The following is a 13,189-nucleotide window of genomic DNA, read 5'->3' on the forward strand; positions in this document are numbered from 1 at the left end:
AATATCTAATATATATATATATATATATATATATATATATATATATATATAAATAATATTATTTTTATGATGATAATAATTATAATTAATTTTTTATGTTAATAACATTAATATATGTGACTTTAATTTGTTTTAATAACAATTATAAATTTATCATTTATTAATGTATAAAATGTGTGTTGGATGTGTTATATCCTGCATCATAAATTTATACCAGAGATAATCAATATTAATATTCACCACAACATAGTTCTATCAGATATTTTTAATTATTTTAAAATAATATGAATTACTAACTTTTTTTTTTTGAAAAAATAGCTAATATATTAAAGAATTTTTTGAAGAAATATTTTAGTCCTTAAGTAACATTACCATTACAAAACTATTAATTTTCTTAATTCCAGTAAATTAGACCATTAAGTCCTATAAATAAAACAAAAGAATATTTTGATATAGCTTTTAAAATTTCAAAATGCATTAAGATGACATGACATAATGAAAATGTAATCTCAATCTTCAACGTAAAAAGTGGAATTTTTATTCCTCACGTGGTAAAAAAAAATTATATTCAGAGCATCTCCTAAAGAAAATCAATAATTAAAATTGTAGCGATTCAGAAAATTCATTTTTTATTGTTTAGCAGTGTGTACTTAAGTAAAATCTGATGGTAATTAGAATGAAAAGTGAAGAAAGTAATGATACATTACTATTTATAATTAGATAATTCTATAACAACGTGCTAAAATTATTGTATACCTTATATTATTGTTATTTTGTATTGATTGATTATCCCACAATAACATTAAAAGCAGCAAAGCACAAACCTTAACAAAATTTACATGATCTGCCCCAATCATTCTTAGTCATAGCCTGGCTCTCTCATCTTCCCCCGAAAAGGACCGTCCTCAGAACCCTCCACAACCCACCACCATGGTCGAAACCAGACGCAGCAGCTCCTCCTCTTCCAAGCGCTCTCTCTCTTCCTCCTCTCCCCCCAACAACACCAAAAGATCCAAGGTACAATCTTTACTCTTTCCCCGCTACCCACGGCTCGGTTTTTTGTGTCAATTCCCCCTTTCCTCATATGGGGATTCCATTTTAATCTCAATTCGAGATGGGTGTCCCGTCTTGACCGATTCTCTGTGGTGACGCAGGTGTCCGAGGATTCCTCATCAACAACCGTGCCCTCCGTAGCTCCGGTCAACGAATCTGGACCCGCCAATGAATCTGCCGAACCGGAGCTGCGGCCCTCTGATCTGCCCGATACGGCGTCGTTGAAGGCCGTCGATGGGTGTGATGCGATTTCGCCTGATAAATCTCCGTCTACACCTGTGGAGGGGGAGGCTTTGGTGTCCCCTCAGTGTCTAGGTAAGGAAATTACTACCTTTTTCGCTCGGGTTTCATATGAGGTTGTTGGTTCTGTGCATGCATGTGGTTTTCAGATTGGTGAGATTTATGAATTTGTGGGAAATTAAGGTGAAACAGCGGAGAAATCGAAGGGGGCTGGGGCGGCAGCGACTGTGTCCGCGGGCGGTCGGTCGAAGAAACGCCCTACGAAATTGAACCCCAAGGTTGCGTGGGCAAAGCTCCTTTCACAGTGTTCTCAGGTTTGTTTTTGTTGTTCTTAGTTGGGTTTTTACCATGCTTGCTTGTTTTGGGTTGTGTGTGTCTCTGAGTGATTTAGTTTTCAAATTTCGCAAGATGAATACATCGCAATTTTGACCTTCGAAGTTTTCTTTTGTTAAGAATAGTGATTTTGGTGGTTCCGGAGCTGTTGTGTTTGTGTTTGTGTTTGTTTACTCTTGTATGGATAGATGCTTAATACTTTTCACATTTCACACATAGTTTTCAATCCCACAGTGTCACGGATTGACTGACATCTAAACTTCTATAGTGGGATAGCTGGAAACGGGAGACCCCTTAATGCTAGGGAAATAATTTATACCACACATATGTAATTGCTAAAAGATAAAAGAATTACCAGAAACTAAAAAACATTTTTATAATTAACCAGTGTAGTCAAATAGCGACTATATGCTATATAGTGCTCTTGTTGCAGAATTTCTTGGATCTGCAATCACAGTGCAACTTTTGCTATTTGCCTGCAATGCTCTCTGCTGTATGATATAGCAGAGAATTGATTTTCCGCTATCTGCAACTGTTATCATTGGATGAATGAGGGAAGGAAACAATTGAAGATTGTAAGTACAAAAAAATAATTTATACTACCATTATTTAATTTGCTTGAACATATAAAAGTTACCAAAAAACAAAGATACATATCATAATTAATCACTGTTAAATAGCTTCTGTAGTGGGTGCTATAGCATATTGCACTATTGGCTAGTTGAATTCCTTGAACCCATGGTTGTTATGGTGTGTGCTGCAATGGTGTCATGGTTGTGGCATGTCTCCTGCATCCTCTTGTCATCTCTAGTGAGTCTCTGGCCAATTGAACTTTATGGTTAATCATACCAAATTTTATTCGATTTATATTTGTTTGCATGCAACTTGAATTTTTTATACATATATTTCACTCTGTATGTGATTTCTGTTATTTTTTCGTTGATGATATGAGCTATATTTTATAGCAGATTATTGGCTTTTCTGTTTTCTGGGATCCACAATTGCACTAAAATAATCAAAAGTCGAACTTGCACACAAGTGAGTGACAAAACTCAAGGAACATATGTGAACCAAATTTAGAACATATCTCTCAAATTAAATGTTAAAACTGCAAATAAATAAGAAAGAGTTCTGAAATGTGATGTGTGAAATGACGCTTGGCTAGAAACAATTTCAGTGCTGTGGATTACGAGAAACACTACTGGGCTCTGTGAATGTCTGGAAAGCAAAGAGGTCTTACCCTACTTGAGTTTTTTGGTCTGAACTCTCAAATGCAAGTGCAAAGCTGCATTTAATCTTGAATCACAAACACAGATTTGCTGGTTTAAAACATGGGGTAATGGAAAAATTACCGGAAGGGTTACTTGAATGGTGGACGAAACAGTGGGTGAATAGAAGATTTTTGTAGACATCCATCTCAAGAGTGACGGTTTTCCAGGATAGTGTCTGTACTTTGCAGGCATGTATGTTCTGCTATCAGTAAATGATTGCGGCACAGAACCACTCCAATGACTTACTGATCACTATGATTCTGGGCTCTGAAATTATTCAAGCCTTCTCATATTTTCTAAATACTGCAGGATGCATAGTTGACTGTTGCGTAATTACTGCCTGAGGTATTTATCATACTATACTGAATAATTACGCCTATCTCCTGAGTTTGTTATTAGTGAAAATTATGTTAGAAACATATGTAAACCATGGGGTAACTTGTCTCAGGCCAACGTTACCAAAAAGTAAAAGATTCTCCAGTCTCCTCCCCTTCACCAAAACAGTTTGAACTGTAGCCCTGCAACTGCACACTTTTAATCACAACTTTGTCAAAGAAAGAGGGGAGAGGATCATAATTCATTGCTGGAAATCTAGTTAGGAAACAAGCCATATGTTGTCTTAGAGTTTATGGTAAGGATGTGTCTGTAAAGCAGAGAGTTTTCGTCTCCTATGTAATAAGGGTTTTAGCTACAAGGCTATACCTTGGTTTTTTTACCTTTGATCTCCATTATGAACATCTTCCACCTCAGAAAGCTCATAGGGTAAGGGGTGGTGGAAGCGAATACAGATTCCTGATGATTCTGTTATTCACTGTTATGGAGTCTGGGTGACATCCATATGAGGCAAACCACTCTTGAAGTTTTAATCAGCTGCCGCCATGGGGGAAGGGAACTTGGACTTTTGGGTTGTAAAAGGTGTTTCCTTTTCCCGTTGTGTGCTGCTATACATGCATATGTGCCCAAAGTAAGGAAAGAGAGGGTTGAGGGAGGGTATCAAGGAAAGTAAAAGGAAAATGATCATTGAGGAAAGAAGGAAGGAAATGTGAGTAGGAAGACAAAGGGGTGTTGTTTCGTGACATTGGAGGTGCTGCTATCCAGTAGACATTGGAGAAAGGGAAGTAAGTTTGCAGATTGAGAAGGACATGAAAATGGGTGTTGTTTCGTGAGATGCAGGTGAAGGAAGCAGTGATGCTATTTTACCTGGCTGTGGGGCAGTGATTACAAGGTGGTGACTGGACGAAGTGTTTTTGCAGAATTTAGAGTAGAGATACAAATAATTTAACAGGAAGCTTAATCTCTCAAACAAGAGGTTGTTTATCATAATAAGCGATAATGTTATGGGAGGTTTGTTTAATTAGCACAAGTTAAGATTGAAAGGAGATGCCTTAGTTGTCCAGGGCTCTTATTTGATAGTAAGAGCTAATTACTTGACTCACTTTGTTTGGCATACAATTGTCTTAAATTATGACAATCCATGCAGAATAAGTAAATTAGTTGGATTGGATGTGATTAATAGCAAAACAAATCAATATTGACATACTTTTACTTTGGGGTTGAATCTAGGAAATTTGGGATATCGAGTCATTTTGTGCATTACCTAGAGCAGATTTTGTTTTTTACTGTATGTCACAAATTTCATTTGGTAGATATGTCTTAACAGGACACCTGGTTCTATTGCAATTACATATTCAGTTTATAAGGTGTTTCTTTAACTGTGCAGAACAGATTTGTAGTAGTTTGATGAAAACAAATATTGTATTTGATTTTCTTTTTGAAAAAATATTGTTGATGGTAGACTTGTGTAGTATTCATGTATATTTTGAGGTTTGTTCTATTTGCTGTTGGATTAAAATGGGGAGGGGGGAGTCTGAGCTGGTTTATGTTTGTTTTCTTAAAGATTCCATTTCTTATGCACTATTATATATTTGGAATTAATCTTTTTGCTATTTATCCTTTTCCAGAATCCTCATGTGTCCATTAGTGATCTTAGCTTCACTGTTGGTCAAGGTCGTAATTGTAATTTATGGCTTAAAGATCCCACTGTTGGTAATATGTTGTGCAAGTTGAGCCACATAGAGGTAGAGTTTCCTCTTTTGTCTTTCAAAACTTGAAATGATCAGTTGAATAGCTAATTATCCATCTGCTTTCCAGCTTTATCATGACAAAATAGTCATTTCTCAAACAAAAAAGAACCTATTTTAGACTTTTGATTAAAGATATTGATGAAATGAAGTAGTTTTGTTTTGGATGCTTCATAAAATTATTCACTGTAAAGAAAAGTACTATTAAGCATTTCAGTGGATTTTTAAGATTACTGACCATGAATGTTGTTGGACTCTGCACAGCGTGGAGGCTCGTCTGTTGCATTACTTGAAATCACAGGGGGCAAAGGTTCTATTCAAGTTAATGGCAGAACTCATCGAAAGAATACCCGTTTGATTTTAAGTGGAGGAGATGAGGTGGTCTTTGGTTCTTCTGGCAAGCATGCTTATGTATCCTTTACATATGGTTCTATTAGAAGAATTTATCTGTTTTCCATCTACTTCCTGTTGCTCCTTCCTTCTTTCATTGCATGCTTATGTGATCACTTACATTGTACAAGGATATCAGTTAGTCATGTCATGTGTTCTGCTTATTCACTATTAAGCTGCTGTTTTTTTCCATTCCTAAATTTCTTTTGTTTATGTATTATGTGTCCTTAACACTGAATTCAGATCTTTCAGCAGCTCACAAATAACAATATTAGTCATGCTGGTATACCTTCTTCTGTGAGTATTTTAGAAGCCCAGAGTGCTCCTATAAATGGAACACAAGTTGAAGCTAGATCTGGTGACCCTTCTGCCGTTGCTGGAGCTTCAATATTGGCCTCTTTATCTAATCTTCATAAAGACTTATCTCTCCTTTCATCTCCTGCTAAAAGTGGAAAGAATGTGCAACAGAACACTGACATTTCATCACTACCTTCTGGCAATGGGGATGATGTGCCTGACAGTGAAATGAAGGATGCCACCACTAAAGATGTACCATCATCTGGAGTTTTCTCTGCTGACAAAACTGTTCTAGCATCCTCTAACCCTGTTAATGAAAATCCCAGTCTTGACGCAACTGAAGTTGACACAACTGTGGATGCTGATGTTGGGAAGGTAGCTGCTGCTACATATGAATTAAGGCCATTACTGCGCATGCTTGCTGGCTCATGTCCTGAACTTGATTTAAGTTGTGGCATTAATAAGATATTGGAAGAGCGAAGGGAATTAAGAGAACTCCTTAAAGATGTTGATACCCCAACAATATTGGCTTCAACCAGGCGGCAAGCATTCAAGGACAGTTTAGAACAGAGAATTCTCAAATCTGAGGATATTGATGTCTCTTTTGAAACTTTCCCCTATTATCTGAGGTGCATACAATTACTTGTTATCAAGTTATCTCTTCATTGTTCTGTCTGAACTACAAGGCCCGTATGGTCACAATTATATTTGAACTAAGGCTATGTTGGTATTCTTTGTTTTTAAAGTAGTGGGTTGAATTGCTTGTAGTTACTGGCACGATTGAGGAGAGATAATTTATGGTTACTTAGTTATGATGTTTTGTATTATGCAGTGATACAACAAAGAGTGTTTTGATCGCTTCTACATTTATTCATTTGAAGTGCGATGGTTTTTCAAAATATGCTTCCGACCTCCCATCAGTGTCTCCGCGAATATTGCTATCTGGTCCTGCAGGTGGTTTACATAATTATTGTTTATGCTTCTACTTCCCCCTTTTGTGATAGAATAATGATATCTTTTATGATTCTTGTGTAGGTTCGGAAATATATCAAGAGACTTTGTGCAAGGCACTAGCGAAGCATTTTGGTGCCAGGCTACTGATTGTGGATTCCCTTTCATTGCCTGGTGTATGTTTTATTAGACATTCTTCCTTTGTTGTTGAGATTTTTCAAAATCTCCTTACCAGTCTAAAGTATTTCCTAATCATGGTGTTTACTGGGATTGTTTGCTAGATTCTGTTGAGATGGTTGTTTGGTCAATCAGGATTAATGTACGCTTATTCTTAATTAAGCAATTGGTTTTTCAGGGAGCACCTGCAAAAGAATTAGATTCTGCTAAAGAAAGTTCCAGACCTGAAAGGCCATCTGTGTTTGCCAAGAGAAGTTCCCAGACTGCCACATTACATCACAAGAAACCAGCGTCTAGTGTTGACGCTGAAATTATAGGTGGATCCACGCTAAGTTCTCAAGCTATGCTGAAGCAAGAGGTTTCCACTGCATCATCAAAAGGGACTTCTCTTAAAGAGGGTATGCTGTTGTGCCCTAGATATAAGCATTGATCTGCAAATTTACTTCCCATTGTCTTTTTGCATTACAATGAATGCATGGTGACATTTTTTGTCTTTAATGACATGTTGCTTTCTAAATTTGCAGGTGATAGAGTAAAATTTGTTGGGAATTTTCCTTCTGCCGTCTCGGCACTACCAAATTATCCTTCAAGGTAATTTGTTTAATGGAATAGTTATACTTAAAATATTTTTACAACCATGAGTAATAAAGGTTGATCTATGAATTATTAGATTTTTATTTTGTTCTTTTTTATATTGAAGGATGTACATAAAAACTGTTTTAGTATGGCTTGAGAAAGCATGCTAAACTTTTAGTAAAGTGCAATGGGATTTTAGTGGCAGTTCTCATTTGCAGAGGTTATAACTTCAGAAAGAATCACACTTTTTTGGCAAAAAGGAAAATAAATACTTTCACTCTGGAGCCGTTTCTTAGTACTTCATTTCTGATATTTTTGTGTTTTTGTTGTTCATCCTTTTGTATTTAACTGAAGCTAAATTCACTTTGAGCTCCAGATTTACTGTGTTATGGGTTTTTTATGGATTTTTCTCTGGTTCATTGCTCCTAGGCTCCTAGCTATTCAGAAGGTGTTTCAATTTCTGTTATACTTACTAACTAGAGAGCTTTGATGTTTTTGAAATTTCATTTTCACATTTTTAAATATCTGTTTATGTTAATATTTTAACCTCCTGCAAATTTTTTATATTTAATCTTTTGGTTAAGTTTTGTTATTTTTTATTTTTTATTTTTTGGAAATGAAGAGTTTAATTCTTTCTATATTGGTCAGGGGACCAAGCTATGGCTCCCGGGGTAAAGTTATGCTTGCTTTTGAAGATAATGGGTCTTCAAAAATTGGGGTTAGGTTTGATAAATCAATTCCAGATGGCAATGATCTTGGAGGCCTTTGTGAAGATGATAGAGGGTTCTTTTGTTCGGGTAATTCACTATGTTTGATTGAAATTTTGTTGCTTTATCTGCGTATTAGCATATTCTATGCTATTATTTTAGCACATATAATTTATTGAAGATTTAAACTGCAGCAAATCATTTACTACGGGTAGATGGCTCCGGAGGGGATGATACGGACAAAGTTGCAATAAATGATATCTTCGAGGTTGTCCCAATTCGTTACTGGTTGAAAAGATGCTTCTATTCTTAAAGAAGTACATTTAACATTCCTCTTTGCTTTGTGCATAGGTTACCTCTAATCAGAGTAAAAGTGGTCCATTAGTGTTGTTCATAAAAGATATAGAGAAGACAATGGTTGGGAACTATGAAGTTTTGAAAAATAAATTTGAAAGCTTGCCACCAAATGTTATCGTTATTGGCTCTCATACTATGCTTGACAATAGAAAGGAGAAGGTACTGTCTCATTATTGTATTTTATCTAGCATTACATTCTAAGGGTATCTTGATTACGGGAATGTTTTTGCTGCTTTATCTAATTGCTGCATGGTTATGCTTCCAGACCCAACCTGGTGGCCTTCTATTTACCAAGTTTGGGAGCAATCAGACAGCACTACTCGATCTTGCCTTCCCGGTAAAGAGTCACTGCCCTTGCACTTCTTACCTTGATTTAAAGCATGCATATTTCTAGCTTGGAAGTTACAGCGCTTGTCTTCTGTACCTTCATTATTCCTTCCTTGGATATAGATCTAAATCCTTGTTAATATCCTTATAGCTTGGTTGTTTATGGTTCTTTAAGGAATTAATTATAAACCCAGCACCATTTCTTCCTTTTTTTAGGATAACTTTAGTAGACTACATGATCGGAGCAAAGAAACCCCTAAAGTAATGAAGCAACTTGGGCGCCTTTTCCCAAACAAAGTGACAATACAGCTGCCTCAGGTATGAAGTCATATTGTCTACATTTGAAATTTATTCCATTGCCATTTACAGTTCATGTATTCATATTATGTCTAAACTTCTACAGGATGAGGGTTTACTTTCCGATTGGAAGCAACAACTAGAACGTGATATTGAAACTATGAAAGCTCAGTCCAATATTGTCAGCGTTCGCACAGTGAGTCCAGCAACACATGTTAATTTTTATGTGCTTGTTTTCTATTTTAATTTTAATGTTTGTTATGCTTCCTTCCACTTCATGCTAGGGGATATGATTGCCCTTGTTGCTGCATTTTTCAATTTTTTCAGCGGTTTGTGGTTAGGTGTTAGTTGCCTTTGGAATATGTGGCATTACTTGCATTGCCTGAGAAATTTTCCCAACTGGCTTATTAATGTTCTACGTACGTCATTCAAAATGTTGTTTATGTGGATAATTTTTTGTTTCCTGTCACTTCAAGCCTGCCTGTCTTGCTTCACATGGCCAACTACTGCTAACAAAATGATTCCTTGATGTTCATTTTTTAAGCATTGTGTGTGACTTAAGTTTTCTTTATTAGATACTAACATTTCTTTGCCATTGTCAAACATCTGATAAGATTCTTCTAATGATTCAGGTTCTCAATAGGATTGGATTGGATTGCCCTGACCTTGAGACTCTGTGCATCAAAGATCAAACCCTAGCTACTGAAAGTCAGTTTCTTTGTTCTTTTTTTCTGTTATGTATAGATTTTTTTCCCAACTGAATGAGAGCTGAGATTTGCTGTCTTATTATTGATCATATCCTTGCAACTCCATTTTCTAGGTGTGGAGAAGATCGTTGGCTGGGCTATAAGTTACCATTTTATGCATTCATCCGAAGCTTCTACCAAAGATTCTAAGCTTGTGATATCTGCAGAAAGGTTTTATTCTTTATTTTTGGGCGTGTTGCTTTTCTTGTAACAGTATTTTTATTGACACAACTTTCGTTTTACTGTGCAGCATTAACTATGGGCTTAACATTCTACATGGCATTCAAAATGAGAACAAAAGCTTGAAAAAATCACTCAAGGTAGTTTAACACTAGATATTAAACGCTTAAGCCTTTTATCATAATTTCTTGAGGAGATATTTTGCTTTGCTGGTATCCATCTGGTTTCCTTACTTTGGCATGGTTTGAATTATGGAACAGTTACCTGTATTTTTTATTTGTTTTTCCAGGATGTGGTTACTGAGAATGAGTTTGAGAAGAAGCTTCTTGCTGATGTTATTCCACCAACTGATATTGGGGTCACATTTGATGATATTGGAGCTTTAGAAAATGTAAAGGACACCTTGAAGGAATTGGTTATGCTTCCTCTTCAGAGGCCTGAATTATTTTGCAAAGGACAGCTCACAAAGGTGAATAGATTTCCGTTTTAGTTGCTTTAAATGAGGACTTGTGGAACACGTTTTTTAAGTAGATCATATTCATATAATGTGTGTAGCACCTCATTTTAATTACTTTGGATGTAGCCTTGCAAGGGAATATTGCTTTTTGGCCCCCCTGGAACAGGAAAAACAATGCTTGCAAAGGCTGTAGCTACTGAAGCTGGAGCAAATTTCATTAACATTTCAATGTCCAGCATTACTTCAAAGGTACTGATGTGCAAATTTCTTTTTTGTTATGTTGTGTATTTCCTTGTATGTCTTAGTGACAAAAAGCCATGGTTTTGTTTACTGCAGTGGTTTGGTGAAGGAGAAAAATATGTAAAAGCAGTTTTTTCTCTGGCCAGCAAAATTGCTCCAAGTGTTATTTTTGTTGATGAGGTTGGTTTATAATGTCATTTGTTTATCTTATTTTCCTTCGTTTTAAATAAATTTTGAGTCCCTTCCCTTCTGTATGACCCTTTGTTGGACTATTTTAAGAAGATATGATCAAATGGAGAAAAGCAAAGTTACGGTCAATATAATGATATTAAAGGGATATGCAAAAAGGAGTTCGTGTCTTACAATGCAAAGTTACAGTCATTTGTTGTAGACATTATTAAAAGGGGTGGACCTCTTAGGCTTTGCTAAGCTGAAGTAGAGTGACAATGGTGTTCGGAAAGCTGGAACCGTGATTATGTAGGCTTGATACATTGGGTTGAAGAGGAGGGTGGGTTGTGATTTGTTATGAACTTCTTGCAGTTCCAAATCAAAATTTCTGGACTTAGCTGATTCTTTTTTACTGAATTGATTGGTCATGTTGTTTTTGTGATTATTTTCTATAGCAGCTATTCTTCAATTGAGCTATAAGTTTCTGATTTCCAACTTAATTTTCTTTGAACATTCTAAAATACCAGGCAAATGAAAAACTGGCTGAATTTGGAGACCTGCATATTTAAATCCTGTCAATTTTTAGGGTAGCAAGTATGGTTTTTCTTAGTTGCAATATCATCTTGTTGATTTGTCATGGCAGGTTGATAGTATGCTAGGAAGACGTGAAAACCCCAGTGAGCATGAGGCTATGCGAAAAATGAAAAATGAGTTTATGGTTAATTGGGATGGTTTGCGTACTAAAGATAAAGAGCGGGTACTTGTTCTTGCTGCTACAAACAGGCCTTTTGATCTTGATGAGGCTGTTATTAGACGGCTTCCAAGACGGTGAGCATGTTATGTTTATTGTTAACTTGTATTTCCATGTTTTACAAATGACATCCATTCTAATGCAGGTCTTTCTTTTTTATTATGTAGATTGATGGTTAATTTGCCAGATGCTCCAAACAGAGAAAAAATTCTCAGAGTCATTTTAGCGAAAGAAGATCTGGCACCTGATGTTGATTTTGAAGCAATGGCTAATATGACTGATGGATACTCTGGGAGTGATCTAAAGGTTGCATTTCTATATATTTTTCATTTCTTTCTTGGTTCCTGGAGAAGGTAACATTCAATTCTGCAGAAAGTATTCTCACTGTTATCTTTTGATTGCAGAACCTTTGTGTCACAGCAGCTCACTGCCCTATACGAGAGATCTTAGAGAAAGAAAAGAAGGTCAGTGACACACAGCAAAAAACTATCTACCTAGCTTTCTCTCATACTGAAATATCTGTTCAGTGCTAAATATAACCCAGTGCATCATAATGTGCTTCTATAATAGTCCATGGATTGGTGCTCTCTTTCCTCACTTTGACATGATTTGTCTTTCAGGAGAAAAGCTTAGCACTATCTGAGAACAAACCTTTACCTGGATTGTCTGGCAGCTCCGACATTCGGCCTTTGAAGATTGATGATTTTAGATATGCACATGAGCAGGTATATTAATTTCATTTCCATTGTCATTTATTTGTAAATAATGTGTTCACTTTGAAGTATATGGTGTTCCCTTTTGTATTATTGGTGGATGACATATATAACAAAGAGTGTAATCCAGCTAGTGAAACCATCCAATTTTTGTTAGAAATTAAATTTGGAGGTTGGCTCGGGGGTGAGTAAAATTTTAATGGCCCTTATTAGATGTTTATGGTGGATGGAACGTTGGGCAAATGATACTGAATCTGACACATTGAACATTAAGCTATCTCTGTATATTGTTGGATTGGATTACAAAATGGGTTTAGTTTTTCATGTTGATGATGCATTGCTTGGTAGAGTCCTTTTTGTGCTTTTATATATAATGTTTGATGTATTTTGGTGCAGGTGTGTGCGAGCGTGTCATCAGAGTCAACAAATATGAATGAACTACTCCAATGGAATGACCTCTATGGAGAAGGAGGATCAAGAAAAATGAGATCTTTGAGCTATTTCATGTAAAGGTTTCTCTGTATAGCATTTGTTGCTTTTAGGCTATTCTTCTATCACCACCACCTAAATGGTGCAACAACAAGGTCAGCAGTGTCCTGTTGATGTGGAAATCCCATCATTGGTTCTGCCTCTCTATTGTATTATATCATCATAGGTTTTCTTTCTCCTTTTTCCAACCCTCACCATCCTCCAAATTTTTTCATATATTAGTAGAATTTGTTGACGATTTCACCTGAGATAAAAGCTTAATATAGGTTCTCTGCTCATCCAACTCTCCCTCTTATTCTTGCCCTGTTCGGGCTGTCTGTTTGTACAATCAAGTTTTTTTTCTCTCGTAAAAGTAAAATAAAATGATTTTTATTTATTTGTTCTATAA

The 13,189-nt window shown here is 36.0% G+C and overlaps 1 protein-coding gene across 1 annotated transcript; it reads left to right on the forward strand.

Moving 5' to 3' along the window:
* The first annotated feature begins 781 nt into the window (after positions 1-781).
* Positions 782-13,189, forward strand: LOC114190233 (AAA-type ATPase family protein). The gene is made up of 27 exons (XM_028079035.2): positions 782-1,017; positions 1,155-1,368; positions 1,477-1,607; positions 4,859-4,975; positions 5,243-5,389; positions 5,612-6,294; positions 6,498-6,619; positions 6,701-6,792; positions 6,972-7,191; positions 7,318-7,384; positions 8,018-8,166; positions 8,271-8,344; positions 8,428-8,592; positions 8,699-8,770; positions 8,977-9,078; positions 9,164-9,253; positions 9,690-9,765; positions 9,878-9,974; positions 10,054-10,123; positions 10,273-10,452; positions 10,567-10,689; positions 10,777-10,860; positions 11,492-11,676; positions 11,767-11,905; positions 12,004-12,063; positions 12,220-12,324; positions 12,709-13,189. Exons 1-27 carry the CDS (start codon positions 931-933, stop codon positions 12,820-12,822), a joined length of 3,765 nt encoding a protein of 1,254 aa, XP_027934836.2. The 5' UTR covers positions 782-930; the 3' UTR covers positions 12,823-13,189.

This window comes from Vigna unguiculata, chromosome 7 (genome assembly GCF_037176805.1).
Source record: "Vigna unguiculata cultivar grain cowpea cultivar isolate G323 ecotype 2 chromosome 7, ASM3717680v1, whole genome shotgun sequence".
Lineage (NCBI taxonomy): Eukaryota > Viridiplantae > Streptophyta > Magnoliopsida > Fabales > Fabaceae > Vigna > Vigna unguiculata.

Coding starts and splice junctions, on each gene's coding strand:
- LOC114190233 (XM_028079035.2), top strand. CDS start 931: ATGGTCGAAACCAGACGCAGCAGCTCCTCCTCTTCCAAGCGCTCTCTC. Junction 9,766..9,877: donor TCAAACCCTAGCTACTGAAA/GTCAGTTTCTTT, acceptor TCCATTTTCTAG/GTGTGGAGAAGATCGTTGGC. Junction 9,975..10,053: donor CTTGTGATATCTGCAGAAAG/GTTTTATTCTTT, acceptor TTTACTGTGCAG/CATTAACTATGGGCTTAACA.